Genomic DNA, 17,605 nt, shown 5'->3' on the forward strand with positions numbered 1-17,605 from the left:
ACAATAACTGAATAGTCAGCATGGATTTCAAAAGACAAAATCTTGCTTGACCAGACTTACTGAGGTAACAGAAAGAGAAAGTAGAAAGACTAATGAATAAGGTTAGAGATAAGGTTATTAGTTGGCTTCAAGACAGAAATCAGAGAGTGAGAGTGACAGAAGATGGAAAGTAGTGTTCTGTAAGGATCAGTGCTGGGACCACTGCAGTTCACAATTTACATTAACGGTTTGGACTTTAGAATCAAAAACGCAATTTTTAAACTCGCTGATGGCTCCAAATGGCGGGGGATGGTCAATACTGAAGAGGACTGCAACAAATTACAGGAGGACGTTAAGGAATTTGCTGAGTGGGCAAATAATTGGCAAGGAAGTTCAACACAGATAAATGTGAGATAGTACATTTTGGTAAGAATAGGGAGGTCACTTATTCCTTGGAAGGTGCTGGTCTAGGTGCAGTAGAGGAACAAAGGGTTCTCAGAGTACAAAGATACCAATCATCAAAAGTTGTACCACATACTATATTTGGCCATAAAAAAGCAAAATCAAGCACTAGTTTTTACTTCTAGAGGGATAGAATTGAAAAGTAAGGTAGTTATGCTCAACCTGTATCAAGCCTTGGGTAAACCACACTTAGAGTACTGCGGGCAGTTCTGATCACCAAATTATAAAAAGGGTATGAAGGCACTGCAGAGAGCACAGAGAATATTTACAAGAATAGCAAAAACGCGTGGATATATATATCATAAAAGGTTAGGTCTCCTTTCTCTTGAAAGAAGACCGAGGCATTACTTAATAAAGGTCTTTAAAATTATGAAAGGTTTTGGCAGAGTGGATACAGTGAGAATGTTTCCTCTTGTAGGGAAGAGCATGACTAGAGGCCTTTAATAGAAGATAGTCACCAAGGCACCGGAAGCGATTGAAGTGAATAGTATAGATGCATTTAAGGGGAAGTTAAACAAGCATTTGAGGGAGAAGAGAATAGGTGGTTACGATGGTAGATTTAGATAAGAAAAGGTGCAAAGAGAATGAGTGGAGCATAAACAACAGCATGGAATGGTTGGGCTGAATATCCTGTTTCTGTGCTGTTATCCTACGTAAGAATCGCTATTTAGGCCAGGTGCCACAGATCTGTCAGAACATATGGAACCGTACCCATGTTGGATTTTTCAGATCTATACTCTAAATGCCTCTCTTTATCCTTAAGTGATTAGTAAACTTGAGCGCCAATGAGAAGGTAAACAAACTGGCCTATAAGTTAACTGCACGCCTCCTAAGCCTCCAAGATAGCAGAGAGGAAACGCTTGTTCATTATGAGCCAAAATAAGCTGCCCGCCATATTGGCATAAGCAAAAGAAAAGGTGTCTAGAGTCCAAACCTAAAACAACATCTTTGTTGTAGCTTGGTAGAGATGATCTATCATATGTTAGGAAAGAATTGTAAAATTGTGGAACAGAGATGATTTTGTTCATAATCTATGTTTAGTTTCAGTATTAATGCTCATGAGAAGTAAATATTATATATGATTTATTATTATTTTAAAATGGTAATGCCTAGATTACTTATAATAGCACAATGTTTAAATTTTAACTGAAAATTATCTGGTCTAAGGCCACTGTTTTGTATCTAATGTATAATAACTTACTTCTTTAATAACCTGAGTGCGGTTTTTCATTAAACAGGCTATTAACAGTGCAAGGCCAAGTAAAAGGGCAATGCTTTAAAGTATCATGCTAGTGTCCAAAATACAAGGAAAAACACGGTGCAGATTTCACTAGCACACCCACCTGGCAAAAGGCAACTCTGGTGTCACTTCTTGGTTCTTGTAGCGCACACAAATGGTGAAGAAGCAAGTTCAAGATAACATTAATTATTAAAATAACAACAAAAATAACCTACTTGCTGTTAAGTGCTTCCTGTACCTTTGCACCTATTTTACTACCAAATTGAATTTAGGCTTTTTCCTACTAACAGTTGTAAACTAGACATTACCATTTCATTGAAATAATTTGTTTTTGGCACATCCACACTCCTGAAAAAAGAAATACTAAACCATTGTTCATCTAAACAGGCTTCCAAATATATACCTAACACTAACAGTGAAGGAATTGTAAAGTTGCACATTTGGGGATTTTTCATATTCTCTTAAGTGACTGCTAGAGATTAAAAGAAAAAATATCTAATGCTGGGAATCTGAAAGGTCAACAGGAAATACTAGAACTTCATAACCTGTCAAAAAGGATTGTTTTATGCATAATCACTCATTAGGTCTCCGAGGAAAGGTGAAATGTGAAACATTCACCCATCTCTTTCATTCACGATCCATTATATTTTGATAAAATAACCTGGTTCCTTTGTTGGTGAATTGAATCTGGTTATGCACAGTGTATTTATCAACCAATTAGTAACTGCACACTTGCATGATATTTGCCCTTGCACAGTTACTTTGGTAATCTTACTGGAATCTTCTCTAAAGTTAGAGAAAGATCATGTGACCTTTGGTTGTGAAGTTGTAGTGTTTCTGTTAGCTTTTCAGCATTTTTTTTTTAAATCGCTAACAGCTTGCCCACTTTAACAGCAAAGAGACTCGAGCCATTTTGAGACCTAGGTCTCATTTGAATAAAACTAGTGGGATGCCTATCTTAAAAGGGTGTCTCGGCACAGCTCACAGCTCAGGCAATATTAAGATAGCTTCCCAGAAGGCAAGAAAGTAGGTCAGCTGGGGGAGAGAGGATAGTCACAGCCGCTTGCGGGGGAGACTAACGACAGCAGTCTAGGTTATTTTGGGGAGTCTGAAGGAGCTCTCAAGACAAGTCAACCCCACCATCTAATAAATCAAGACACAAAAACATAAAAATCAAAAGATTTGGTATAAAAATTATGGCTTGCTATTTATTTCAAACATAGATTGACAGTTGACTAATAAAGTGGCTTATTTAATCTCAACCAGGCCAGAGATCTTCACAAAAATGATCTTAATGCATCTGAAAATGCTTTACAAAATACTTCTCAAAAAATCCTACCTGTTATCAGTTGTGCATTCTGCCTCAACAAACAGAGGGTCATGTTTACCAGCCTATTATCTCGAGTTTATGGGGTTAGTGAATGAGACAGGTTTCTGAGGGATATTCTATTTTGGTTAACAGTTTTGTAGGCAAAATCTTCCTAAAACTGGTTGGAGTGATTGCAAGGTGTGTCAGTGCTTCTGTGCATGTGCACCTGTTCTGGAGCTGCACATGCAGACCTGATTGGTTGCACCTGGGCCTGTGCCTAGACTTGAGAGAGCAGACTCCAGAGGAAATGGAAAGTGGGGCCTGTCACAAAGCACATTGCTGAGCCTGCAGACTGAAACACCCTTGCTGTCTGCCTGTCTTACCTGCAGCCTGAAGCCTATACAGCCTTACACTAAGATAAAAGCAAAATACTGCAGAAGCTGGAAATCCGAAACAAAAACAAAAATACCTGGAAAAACTCAGCAGGTCTGACAGCATCTGCGGAGAGGAACACAGTTAACGTTTCGAGTCCGAATGACTCTTCATCAGAACTAAGAAATATAGAAATGAGGTGGAATATAAGCTGGTTGAAGGGAGGGGGGGCAGGTAGAGCTGGGTAGAGGGCCAGTGATAGGTGGAGGCAAAGAAGAGATTGCCAAAGATGCCATAGACAAAAAGACAAAGGGGTGTTGACGGTGGTGATATTATCTGAGGAATGTGCTAATGATGACATTAAGGGTAGAAAGCAGGATGAACAAGATAGCCCTAGTGGGGGTGGGGTGGGGTGGGGTGGGGTGGGGTGGGGGGAAGGGATCAAAATAGGCTAAAAGGTAGAGATAAAACAATGGATGGAAATACATTTAGAAATAATGGAAATAGGTGGGAAAAGAAAAATATATATAAAAAAATGTATTAAAAATTATAAATTATTGGGAAAAGGGGGATCGGAAAGGGGGTGGGGATCGAGGAGAGAGTTCATGATCTAAAGTTGTTGAACTAAATATTATGTCCAGAAGGCTGTAAAGTGCCTAATCAGAAGATGAGGTGCTGTTCCTCCAGTTTGCGTTGAGCTTCACTGGAACGTTGCAGCAGGCCAAGGACGGACATGTGGGCGTGAGAGCAGGGTGGTGTGTTGAAATGGCAAGCGACAAGGAGGTCTGGGTGATGCTTGCGGACAGACCGACGGTGTTCTACAAAGCGGTCACCCAGTCTGCATTTGGTCTCTCCAATGTAGAGGAAACCGCATTGGGAGCAGCGAATGCAGTAGACTAAATTGAGGGAAGTGCAAGTGAAATGCTGCTCCACTTGAAAGGAGTGTTTGGGCCCTTGGACGGTGAGGAAGGGGAAAGTAAAGGGGCAGGTGTTGCACCTTCTGCAGTCGCATGAGAAGGTGCCGTGGGAGGGGGTTGAGGTGTAGGGGGTGATGGAGGAGTGGACCATGGTGTCCCGGAGGGAATGGTTCCTGTGGAATGCTGCCAAAGGGGGTGAAGGGAAGATGTGTTTGGCATCATGCTGGAGTTGGCGGAAATGGCGGAGGATGATCCTTTGAATGCAGAGGCTGTTGGGGTGATAAGTGAGGACAAGGGGGACCCTATCATGGTTGCCTAGCCTGGAGCCTGAATCACAGTAGTGCCTCTGATGCCACAAATTACGACTGAGATTAAAGCAGCAATCAATCCACAATCGGCTCATGTAACTATACGAATTGCAAGCAAACAACTCACCAACTGTACTACTGACTACCATGGATTACTGCTGAGTTAACCTGCAAGTACTATGACACACAAAATACTACTGTGATTAAAGCAGCAAAAAATCCATAATTTAAGCACAAAGATTGATTTTCAGCAACACTACAATGAATTACTATTGAGGTTAACCATTAAAATAGCAGCCGACAACCCTATGAATTACTACTGAGGTCATCTATAAAACAAAGCATAGCCAAAGGTATCAAGCTCCGAGCAGCAAGCAGCTTCAGAGACCAACAAAACTGCAGCAACTTCAGGCTCCAGGCAAAGCACAGGCAAAGCAGGCAGCCAGCAGCTTTCAGCACAAGGTAAGGTGCAGGCAAAGGCAGGGGGCAAGCAGCTTTCAGTTCCAGTAATGTACTTTGGCAGGCCCCTCTTCCCATTTCCTCTGTGGATGGCTCTCCAGAGTCCAGGTGCATGCACAGTCCCAAACTGGGTGTGCATGTGCAGAAGGACATTTGATCGCAAGTAAGACTGAATTTGGCTGGAAAATCTCATCTCTTGCATACAATTCGCAAGAGTTGGCATGTACATGCACTAGGGTGACCAGATTTTCAAAAGTCAAAACCGGGACACATTGAAAAGCTTTGGGAAGGCAGGACTTCACGATGATACACATGTTGGGCAACCAATGGCAAGAGTCTGGGAGAGAGGCAATTGGAAGGTAAGGGTGATGAGATCTCCTGGAATATGTCCATCCAGAATTGGCAACCCTATTATTGAAGGCAGCTAATGGAGAAAAAGTATTTGATGCACATGAAATGAGATTTTTTAAACTATTATTTCAAACTAATCAAAGATTCAATAGGAAACTAATTTCAACTTAATGAAACCCAAGGCTTCCACCTGCAAAGGCTGGTTTTAATAAACAGCCTGTGTGGGAATCCCATCCTAGTCAAGCCAGGATATCTCTCCTTATGTAAAAGCAAAAAACTGCAGATGCTGGAAATCCAAAACAAAAATAAAAATACCTGGAAAAACTCAGCAGGTCTGGCAGCATCTGCGGAGAGGAACACAGTTAACATTTCGTGTCCGTATGACTCTTCAACAGAACTAAGTAAAAATAGAAAAGAGGTGAAATATAAGCTGGTTTAAGGGGGGGTGATGGGACAAGTAGAGCTGGATAGGGGCCAGTGATAGGTGGAGATAACCAAAAGATGTCATAGACAAAAGGACAAAGAGGTGTTGAAGGTGGTGATATTATCTAAGGAATGTGCTAATTAAGGGTAGAAAGCAGGACAAGCAAGGTACAGATAGCCTAGTGGGGGTGGGGTGGGGTGAAGGGAAGGGATCGAAATAGGCTAAAAGGTAGAGATAAATCAATGGATGGAAATACATTTAAAAATAATGGAATTAGGTTGGAAAAGAAAAATCTATGTAAATTATTGGGGGAAAAAAAAGAAGGGGATCGGAAAGGGGGTGGGGATGGAGGAGAGAGTTCATGATCTAAAATTGTTGAACTCAATATTCAGTCCAGAAGGCTGTAAAGTGCCTAGTCGGAAAATGAGGTGCTGTTCCTCATTGCCGCAGCCATTGTTTAAATCAGCAGGCGCAGACAGTGACAGCAGCCCGGCCTCACACACAGGAAATTCACAGCACAGAGCATCCTACAGAACAACTTGCCTAGCCGGCGGCGGTGAAAAGCTGAATAACAAGCGATGGCAGAAGCAGATCTGTGCCAACCACTGAGCACCTGGGGCAGAGTTTGGATCCCTGCTTACCGCCTCTTACTCACTCAGCTCCAGCTCATCAGTCAGTATTCAGCCGCTCCCCAATGCTGCATACTCCCGGGAGAGCCCAAAGCCCCCAATGATGGATCAATTCGAACCCAGCCACAGTCAAATGTAATTCAAAGCACAGGGAAAAATCTCTTTTCCACTCTCATTTCTTTCACAGCATGCCTTTTTGACTTTCCGCAGGCTCAATGTTCCCTCTAACTAGATGAAGCTCCCTCATATGAGCCTCTAGCCAAAGACTTTTGTTATGGACCCACTGATTGGTTGATTTCTGGACATCAGCCTGGCCCCTTTAATGATTTACAATCTAAAAGAACTCTACTCTTACAAAAAGTAATGTTTGATTCTCCTGGGGATGCTACCGATGAATATGAAATGGAATGCGAGCGGTGGGTTAAAGGGGAGGAGACTCAGCGGATCTGAAAACTCAGACATTTGAGCAATCTGGAGAAAACTGTCGGGACACCAGGATGTTTAGTGAAAAACTGGGACTGTTCCGGCAAAACTGGGCCATCTGGTCACCTTAATGTGTTCTCCTGCTTCTTGTCAGGGCCTCTTCTGCTGTATCACTAGTAAAATTGGTCAGCTTGTGCACAGTGCACACCCCAACCAGCTTCTCTTAAAATGGCAACCAGGTACTATGTACATCATAATGCACATTATGTACATTGAATGTGGCCTATCACATGTAACAGGCAGGCACACAGTCCCTGTAAAGGTAGCAGCGGGAAAAATGTTGCTAACGCAAATTTGGTGATTTAAAATTATCTCCATACAGGTCAGTAATAGGCTATCCATCTGAACGCACATGGCCAGGCCTAAAACAGTAGATTGACTTAAGTGCAGCCAGGTGGCACCCAACAGCTAGAAGCAGCCCAGGAAATCTTCTCCTATGATTCTTTGGCTCCCTTGACTCCTTATGAGGAGAGGACCATCCAGATTACGGACATGGACAGGGACAGACTGGCTATCCTGAAAGGGCATGTGGCTCTCTGGGTTCCCAATGAAGAAAATGGGCCACTGATAGAAGAGAGCTGTGGAACCATTCACTGGGGCAGGCAGGAAATCTCCCTATTTCCATTGTGACCAGTCCACCTCTTGGCATGGAGGCAACAGATGGCATAGGAAAGGGTATAGTTCATGTTTAATATCCTTTGTTTTTCATTATTCGTTTCTCATTTATTAATTCATGCCACACTGCAGCATTTCAGTCTGGCAGACTGAATGTCCAGGAGATTGATTCCTGGATCTGAATCCAAAAAGAGTGGATCAACCATTAGGCAGCAGAAAAGTTGTAAAACCTGTAAAGGAATCTGTCCCATTATCCTTCCATTTAAATCACAGAACAAAATCAGGTGGGTTCCTTTGCATGTGTGTGTTACAACTCCACCCAATTTACAGAATTTCACTGTACTTAGGTCATCCGATGCACATGGATACAGTCCTTGGGAAATCTGAAAATAGCACTCAAGGGATTTTTTTACTGCCAAGTGTTGAAAAGAGCATTCTTTTTCTGATCTTTCTGGTGCCCAAGATGATGTGGCATTTAAGCAAACTGTGCAGCCCTAATTTAGCACCTTGCAACACCTTGCACTCTTGTAGCAGCAAACACGAACATAGATATAAAAACAAAAAATGCTGGAAAAAATCAGCAGGCCTGGCAGCATCTGTGGAGAGAGAAACAGAGTTAACGTTTCGAGTCCGAGTGTTAATTCTGTTTCTCTCTCCACAGATGCTGCCAGATCTGCTGAGTTTTTCCAGCATTTTCTGTTTTTATTTCAGACTTCCAGCATCCGCAGTATTTTGCTTTTACCAACATGGGTATATTCCCCTGAAGTCAGGGTCTATTAGTGAACACTTTATAAAGCACTGAGCATGAGCAGGGGAGAAGAAATGCAAGTGAAGTGACAGGAGATGCAACCTCCTGGCTGGATAGTCGTATTGAGGCCTTCACTTGTTGTTCCCAGTGATTCAGATTATACATTTGCCTACATCAGAACTCCATGAATCATTTCAGTGTGTCAGGTATCCTGAACGGTTTGAGGACAATGATGGAGTGCGATATGACTGCTGTTCAAGCTGCAGACGATCATGGAGAATATCGCTAATTCCAGGACCCTCTGTAAACACAGGCTTAGCTTCTTTCACAAACACTTTGACTGGTGTTATGCAGACTCAAGGGTAGACTTTCACATTTGGCAACGGCAGAAAACAGGCAGTAGCTGATCAGCCATCCATTATATACTCTGCGGGGGGAACATCTGTGGCCTTCTCCCGGTGACAGGCCTGAGTTAACGGCCACCATCTTTACAGAGGCCACAAACCCGCAGGCGGAGATTTAAAAAGAGTGGGAACTGAAAGTCAGAGCATAATTTAAAAAGAGTGGGAGCTGGACTCGGGGCTGAAAGCAGCACGAGAACAGAGCGAGAGTTCCAGGGAGACTCAGGGTGGAAAACGCCGTGAGGACGTCACAATTCAAAAAGTGACGAGTGCAGGGGAGGCAGCTGATTGGTAAGTAAGGTCAGGTAAGTACTTCTACTTCTACTTTTTCTATGAATTAAACTGCTGTAGTCCATTAGCTTAAAAAAAATAAGGTGAGGACTTTAGAATGTAGTGGGAGTGTTTGCAGTGGAATAAGGCCCCTAGTATAATTAGTATTCTTTAAAGGGAGTAACTAACAAGCTTAATCTAAAGGGAAGTCATTGCAGCAGAGCCTGCATCTGTGATATGCTTCTCCTGCGCTATGTGAGAAGTCATGGAAACTTCCAGTGTCCCTGGCGCCCAAGTGTGCAGGAAGTGTGCTCAGCTGCAGCTACTGGCTAACTGCATTTTGGAACTGAAGCTGCGGGTGGATTCATTGTGGACCATCCGTGATGGTGAGATTATCGTGAACAGCACATTCAGTGAGGTGGTCACACCACAGGTAAAGACTGAACAGGCAGAAAGGGGATGGGTGACCACCAGGCAGAGTAGAGGAAGGCAGGTAGTACAGGAGCCCCCTGTGGCCATCCCCCTCTCCAAAAAAGAAAGCATTTTGGATGCTCTTGGGGGAGACGACTTCTCAGGGGGAAGCAGCAGGAGCCAAGTCCATGGCACCACAGGTGGCTCTGCTGCACAAGAGGGGAGAAAGAAGAGTGGCAGGGCTATAGTGATAGGGGATTCAATAGTAAGGGGAATAGACAGACATTTCTGCGGCCATGAAAGAGACTCCAAGATGGTATATTGCCTCCCTGGTGCCAGGGTCAAGGATGTCTCGTAGAGACTGCAGGGCATTCTGAAGGGGGAGGGTGAATAGCCAGTGGTCGTGGTACATATTGGTGCCAACGACAGAGGTAATAAAAAGGATGAGGTCCTACAAGCTGAATATAGGGAGTTAGGATGTAAATTAAAAAGTAGAACCTCAAAGGTAGTAATCTCAGGATTACTACCAGTGCCACATGCTAGCGAGAGTAGGAATAACAGGACATATCAATGAATATGTGCTGAAGAAATGGCGTAGGGGGGAGGGATTCAGATTCCTGGGACATTGAGACCGGTTCTGGGGGAGGTGGGACCAGTACAAACAGGACAGGTTGTATCTGGGCAGGACTGGACCAATGCTCTCGGGTGGGGTAGCCCTGTTAGTAAAAGAAGAAATCAATGCAATAGTGAAGAAGGATATTGGCTCGGAAAATCATGATGTGGAATCTGTTTGGGTGGAGATAAGAAACACCAAGGGGCATAAAACGTTGGCGGGGGTTGTCTATAGGCCCCCAAACAATAACAGAGATGTAAGGGAAGGAAAGAAATTAGAGGCGCATGCAATAAGGGTACAACTGTAATCATGGGTGACTTTAATCTACGTATAGATTGGACAAACCAAACTAGCAATAATACTGTGGAGGAGGATTTCCTGGAGTGTGTTTTTTAGATATAGTGTTTTAGACCAATACATTTAGGAACCAACTAGAGAGCAGGCTATCCTAGACTGGGTATTGTACAATGAGAAAGGATTAATTAACAATCTTGTTGTGTGGGGTCCCTTGGGAAAGAGCGACCATAAAATGATAGAATTGTTCACTAGGATGGCAAGTGAAGAAGTTGAATCCGAAACTAGTGTCCTGAATCTAAATAAAGGGAACTACGAGGGTATGAGGCGCGAATCGGCAATGATGGATTGGGGAATCTTACTAAACGGGTTGACGGTGGATAGGCAATGGCTAATATTTAAGGAATGTATGCATGAATCACAACAATTATTCATTACTGTCTGGCGCAAAAATAAAACAGGAAAGGTGGCTCAACCATGGATTACAAAAGAAATTAGGGATAGTATTAGATCCAAAGAGGACACATATAAAATTGCCAGGAAAAGCAGTAAGCCTGAAGATTGGGAGCAGTTTAGAATTCAGCAAAAGTGGGCAAAAAAATTGATCGAGATGGGGAAAATGGAGTATGAGAGTAAACTTTCAAGGAACATAAAAACTGACTGTAAAAGCTTCTATAAATATATGAAGAGAAAAAAATTAGCAAAGACAAAAGTAGATTCCTTACAGTCAGAAAAGGGGGAAATTATAATGGGGAACAAAGAAATGGCAGAAGAATTGAACACATATTTTGGTTCTGTCTTCACAAAAGAGGACACAAATAATTTCCCAGAAATGTTAGGGAACCAAGGGTCTAGTGAGAGGGAAGAATTGAAGAAAATCAGTATTAGTAAAAAAAATGGTGCTAGAGAAATTAATGGGGTTAAAGGCTGAAAAATCCCTAGGGCCTGATAATCTACATCCCAGAGTATGAAAGGAAGTGGCCCTGAAAATATTGGATGCATTGGTGGTCATCTTCCAAAATTCTATAGACTCTGGACCAGTTCCTACAGATTGGAAGGTGGCGAATGTAACCCCACTATTTAAAAAGGGAGGGAGAGAAAAAAACAGAGAGTTACAGACCAGTTAGCCTAACATCAGTAGTGGTAAAAATGCTAGGGTCTATTATAAAAGGCGTGGTAACAGACACTTGGAAAGCATTAATGGGATTAGACAAAGTCAGCATGGGTTTATGAAAGGCAAATCATGCTCAACTAATCTACTGGAGTTTTTTGAGGATGTAACTGGTAGAATAGATAAGAGAGAACCAGTGGATGTGGTGTGTTTGGATTTCAAAAAGGCTTTTGATAAGGTCCCACATAAGAGGCTAGTGGACAAAATTAAAGCACATGGGATTGGGGGTAATATATTGGCATGGATTGAGAATTAGTTGACAGACCGGAAACAGAGTGTGGGAATAAATAGGTCTTTTTCCGGGTGGCAGGCGGTGACTAGTGGTGTACCACAGGGATGAGTGCTTGGGCCCCAGCTGTTCGTGATGTATATAAGTGACTTGGATGAGGGAACCAAATGCAATATTTCCAAGTTTGCTGACGACACAAAACTGGGTAGGGTTGTGAGTTGTGAAGAGGATGCAAGGAGGCTTCAGGGCGATTTAGACAAGTTGTGTGTGTGGGCAAACACATGGCAGATGCAGTATAATGTGGATAAATGTGAAGTTATACACTTCGGTGTGAAAAACAGAAAGGCAGAGTATTATTTAAATGGTGGTATATTGGGAAATGTGGATGTACAATAGGATCTGGATGTCCTTGTACCCCAGTCAATGAAAGTAAATAGGCAGGTGCAGCAAGCCATTAGGAAGGCAAATGGTATGTTGGCCTTCATTGCAAGAGGATTTGAGTTCAGAAGTAAGGATGTCTTACTGCAGTTATACAGGGCATTGGTGAGACCACACCTGGAGTATTCCATGCAGTTTTGGTCTCCCTACCTAAGAAAGGGTATACTTGCTATTGAGGGAGTGCAGTGAAGGTTCACTAGGCTGATACCTGGGATGGTAGGACTGTTGTATGAGGAGAGATTGGTATGACTGTATTCACTAGAGTTTAGAAGAATGAGAGGGGATCTGATTGAAAAGTATAAAATTCTAACAGGGCTAGACAGACTGGATGCAGGGAGGATGTTTCCCCTGGTTGGGGAGTCTAGAACCAGGGGCCACAGTCTCAGGATACAGGACAGACCATTTAGGACTGAGATCAAGAAAACTTTCTTCACCCAGTGGGTGGTCAACCTGTGGAATTCTCTACCACAGAAGGCAGTGGAAGCTGGGTCACTGAGTACATTCAAGAAAGAAATTGATAAATTTTTGGACATTAGGGGGATCAAGGGGTATGGGGAGAAAGCAGGAATATGGCGTTGAGATAGACGATCAGCCATGATCACATTGAATGGCGGAGCAGGCTCGAAGGACTGAATGGCCTACTCCTGCTCCAAGTTTCTATGTTTCTATATGGAATAATAATGCAAAGCCGACCCACTACATCCTGTTTTCCATCCTGGCCGAAAGTTAAAAGCTACTTCCTCAGTTCTAACTTATTCTTTTCTTTGAATTCAGGATATTGAGAAATCAGATATGAACAGCGATAGGGCAGGGCTTCAACTATTCCATTGCTGCCAGGGTCTGCCTCACCACCACCAATGAGACCACCAATGGAACCACCAATCCCCCACCCACCCCCGCATCCCCAGCCCCCGCACCAAACCTCCCCATCTCTGGAGTGCCCAGAGGCAGGGGACCAGTTAGAGTTGGTATAGATGATGGTGATTATCTTTCAAGGCAATTCCACATCTCATTCTTTATATTGATCCACTCAAATGGCCACAGTTGTATCACTAATCAAACAGGCCAAATCAGCCACTGCAACAATAGTCGTGGTGCTAACACACGCAGGGCAACGTTCATAACCAGTAGTGAGAGGGACTGGGTCACCTCCATCCCTAGAGGCAAGTACTGATACCCAGCAGTTATCCACATTGTTTCCTCCTCCCACTAAGGGACCATGTAAAAAGCAGCACAAGCTTATACTGTGCAAGACTCAGCCATACACTTTAACTGTAAGGGGAAGCAGCAGGACAAAACACAATGAACAAAGCAACAGATACTGTATAGCTTATAAACATTGCATTGACAGAAATTACAATGTGTATTTTTAGTACAAGGCAAATTCAGATGATTGAGGAGACACGAGGTTGGATCCTAATGTACTACTAGGCACACTGGAGCTTTATTTTACATTGGGATTGTGCACATGTAAAGAGGACTATTATCCTTTGGTAGGAAAAGGTTTTTAATGAAAGGGTTGCTTAAAAATAAATACCTTACATTTAAAAAGCTCCTTAACACATCCTCAGTATAACCCACTTTGCTATCTAAGGATTAGCTCTTAAGTTTAGTGACATGCAATATCCTTTTATTCAAACAATGCCATGGAATATCTTAAATCTGCCGTGTAATTGATATTGAAGAGGATAGCTGTCGACTCCAGAATGATATCAATGGTTTGGTTGAGTGGGCGGAAAAGTGGCAAATGGAATTCAATCTGGAGAAGTGTGACTTAATGTGTTTTGAGAGGGCAAACTAAGCAAGGAATACACAATTGGGAGGATATCAGGAGAGGTAAAGGAAGTGAGAAGACTTGGAGTGCATATCCACATGTCCCTGAAAGTGGCAGGAAAAGGTACATAAGGTGATAAAGAAAGCATATGGAATGCTATCCTTTATTGGACAAAGTACAGAATACAAAGGCATGTAATGCTGGAACTGTATAAAATGCTGATTAGGCCACAGCTGGAGTTTGTGTACAGTTCTGGTCACCACATTACAGGAAGGGTATAATTGCTCTGGAGAGAGTACAGAGCAGATTTACAAGAATGTTGCCAGGGTTTGAAAACTGCAGTTATGAGGAAAGATTGGGTAGGCTGGGTGGTTTTCCTTACAACAGAGGAGGCTGAGGGATGACTTGATTGAGGTGTACAAAATTATGAGGGGCCTAGATAGGGTAGACAGGAAAGTCTTGCTTTCCCTAGTGGAGAGGTCAATTACCATGGGGCACAGATTAAAAACATTTTCCTACCAATGGATAATAGTCCTCTTTACATGTGCACAATCCCATGTCAGATAAAGCTCCAGTATGCCTAGGAGGAGATCAGGATCTATGAGACCAACCTCATGTCTCCTCAATCATCTGAATTGGCCTTGTATCAAAAATGCACATTGTAATTTCTGTCAATGCAATTCTACAGATTGTAGAAGGTTTAGAGGGGATATTAGGAAAATCTTTTTCACCCAGAGGATGGTAGGTGTCTGGAATACGTTGTCTGGAATACGCTGCCTGGATTGGTGGTTGAGGCAGAAACCCTCAACTCATTTAAAAGGTACCTGGATCTGTAACTGAAATGCTGTAACCTGCAAGGCTACGAACAGGGTGCTAAAAGGTGGGATTAGAATGGGTGTTTAATTTTTTTCAGCCAGCGCAGACATGATGGGCTGAATGGCCTCTTTCTGTGCCATAACTTTTCCATTGTTCTATGGTTCTATCCACTTTAGACATGGCTTCATTTTAACATCCGAAAAATGGCATCTCCAACATCCCCGTGATATTGCATTGAGGGGCTAGATTTTATGGCCCTCTGCCGGCGTGTTTGAAGGCAGGGTGGGGATTTTAAAATGCAGGGCATGGCCTACCCACCACCTTCCCAACCACCCCTGGTCTGTCTCCCATTTTAGGGTGGGCAGTGGAGTCATCAGGCCTTGGGCCTATTGAGGCCCTTAAGTGGGTCATCCAGTCCCCACCGCTATTTTACCTATGGAAGGCCCAGACCAAGCAGGTAGCCTGGCAGCTTTTACTGGGCGAGCTGGTGTTGGCAACCTCCTTTGGAACGTCCCCTGTACCCATTGGAGGCATCCCCCTCCCCCACAAAATTATACCTCCTTCCTTAACCCTCCCCCAAGTCTCTCAAAACCAGTCCCCCAGCCCATCACCCCACTTGCCGGCCCTGTCAATACACCGGACTTACCTGAAGTCCAGCTTCCATAGCCTCCTCTTCTTCAGGAACTGGCTGTACTGCCAGCAGTGGCCACTACTCAAACCTGAAACCGCTGGGACTACAGAGTTGCCAGCCAATTGGATTGGCCAGCAGCTCTCTAAACTGGGATATCCTCCCCAGATGGTGGCGAAAGTCTTTCCCTGAGCCAATTAATGCCCCGCTGAGTGCAACATAGCTGTGGGACAGCAGGCTTTCTCATGGGTGGGCTCCTGACCGATTTTTTAGTCAGGGGAGAGGACAGGGAACACAGCACCCCACAAAATCCAGCCCAAGATGTCAGTTCCAGCATAGGCATTTTTCACAGTTGCTGACAGAACCATTCCTGACATGGAAGTACAAAGCACCGTGCATACTATCCTTAGATTTCTGAGTCTACAACATCCTAACCGGCAGGACTTAAAGTGACCACTGGAGGCCTCTGAAGAGCAGCTAAGTTTTTTCTTGGTTATTCAGCAGTAAGGTGGCCCACAGTCAGCCTTAGACTCGGCCCTCACACTCATTTACTGCTTCCCCCCCCTCCTCTAACCTGCTTGGATCCATCTGTGGGCTGGCTCTTTCTCTTAACCATGCAATTCTGAGAGGGCACCAACCAGAAAGCTGTATCAGAATGCCCGATGAGAACCAAGACTTAATTTCCAATAAGACTCAGGTCCTCACTTTTGGACATGCATTGCAGGCGCATTAACTACTTCACATCAGAAACAGTAACAAAACCAATTACGCAGCCAAAATGTGATTACTAGCCCAGTGTAGATGCCGTAAGACATTCCTGTGATGGATGTACAAAGCGCTAGCAATTACCAATGTAATTAAAGTACTTTTAGTCATCCTATTTCTGATGAAAACCATTTCAAGATGATACACTCATACTAGGAAATCAATAACTAACAAAAACAACACAGGTTGCAACCATACAAAATGTGAAAAAGGAAGTAACCAGCTCAGATATACAGAGAGATAGTGGTTTCTAAATGATCCATTACCAAATAGTGACACAACTGAACTGCATGATATGAATTCATCTGAATGTGTCAGAATTTCTCTGAATTGGCTGATAATGTCGGAGTATAGTGTAAGGCTGGTGTACAATGAACTGTCGACATTTTCAACCTGCATTTGCACAGAAAAAAATCTGTCAAGACTTACATTTCATTTGCTTCACAACTGACTTGTTGGGTTCCAGCCAATGCTAAGAAATAAAAATTGGAGATCAAAAATTAGACAATATTACATATCTGTTTATCTCTGTCTCCTTCTCACACACACACACGCACGCACACACTCACACACACACACAAAGATTGCTTTGTGTTGTATCTGAAAGGTCCCGTCCCTTCTATTAGAAATGAGAACCTACAAAACAAAGAATTATTTGGTCAGCATTTACTGTGTACATACCAAACAAATGCCAAATTTCAAATGCAATTGAGACAAAAGAATCTCTTGTTGTGTTTCTGGAGAAGTTAGAAAGAACGACATTAAGTAATCACAATAGCCTCCTAGTTACAGTACTATTTTCAAAAATGTTAGACATTAATGCTAACATGTCATACTAGTCCTGAGTTCCATCAGCATTCAGCTGAATACCTATAGTAAATGTGAAATAGGACATCTTATGGGATGGTTGGAGTCAGGAGATGCAGTACAGGTGAAGGTGGAATGCTTATACAATATCCATAACTATATTTAAATATCTTTCAAACAGAACTCAACAAAAATCTGTGGTCTGATCATATAAATCAGCCTGGCTGGAAGAAAAGGTCACAAAAATCAACAAAATAAACAGATATACTGTCACTTAGATATTTCTTTTAAAAATATTCAGAAACAATTTCTTGAAACTTGGAAATAGAAAAGTAAAAGTTATATTTTTCAAAATTGGTTAGTTCTGTATTATATGAAACGAACATAATGAGGGGTTGAGATATTTGATTACTCTGTATATTAGATAAGCAGGTGACGGGGCATCCATTAGATCCATTTTTGTGCAAGGCCCTCATTTAACTCTTTCGAGTTATCAACAGACCTCACGTAACTCTTTCGAGTACAATCACAGTTCTTGGTTTCCGGGAGTGGGACATGAACCCACAACCTTCTGATTCAAAGGCGAGGGTGCTATGGACTGAGCCACAGCTGACCCTCTGGCCCTCATTTAACGTGCACAGGAAGCTATCAATGTTGAATAAGCACTAACAGGCAGCTTGCCAATCCAGGGA

The 17,605-nt window shown here is 42.9% G+C and overlaps 1 protein-coding gene across 1 annotated transcript in view; it reads right to left on the reverse strand.

Moving 5' to 3' along the window:
• frmd3 (FERM domain containing 3) overlaps positions 1 to 17,605 on the reverse strand; it is a 318,178-nt gene that overhangs the window by 165,666 nt on the left and 134,907 nt on the right. Inside the window, exon 3 of the mRNA XM_078567752.1 lies at positions 16,536 to 16,578. Within this exon, the coding sequence (XP_078423878.1) occupies positions 16,536 to 16,578 (43 nt within the window). The remainder of the gene's footprint in view (positions 1 to 16,535; positions 16,579 to 17,605) is intronic.

The sequence above is a fragment of the Cetorhinus maximus genome, chromosome 2 (genome assembly GCF_964194155.1).
Source record: "Cetorhinus maximus chromosome 2, sCetMax3.hap1.1, whole genome shotgun sequence".
In the NCBI taxonomy this organism is placed as follows: Eukaryota; Metazoa; Chordata; class Chondrichthyes; order Lamniformes; family Cetorhinidae; genus Cetorhinus; species Cetorhinus maximus.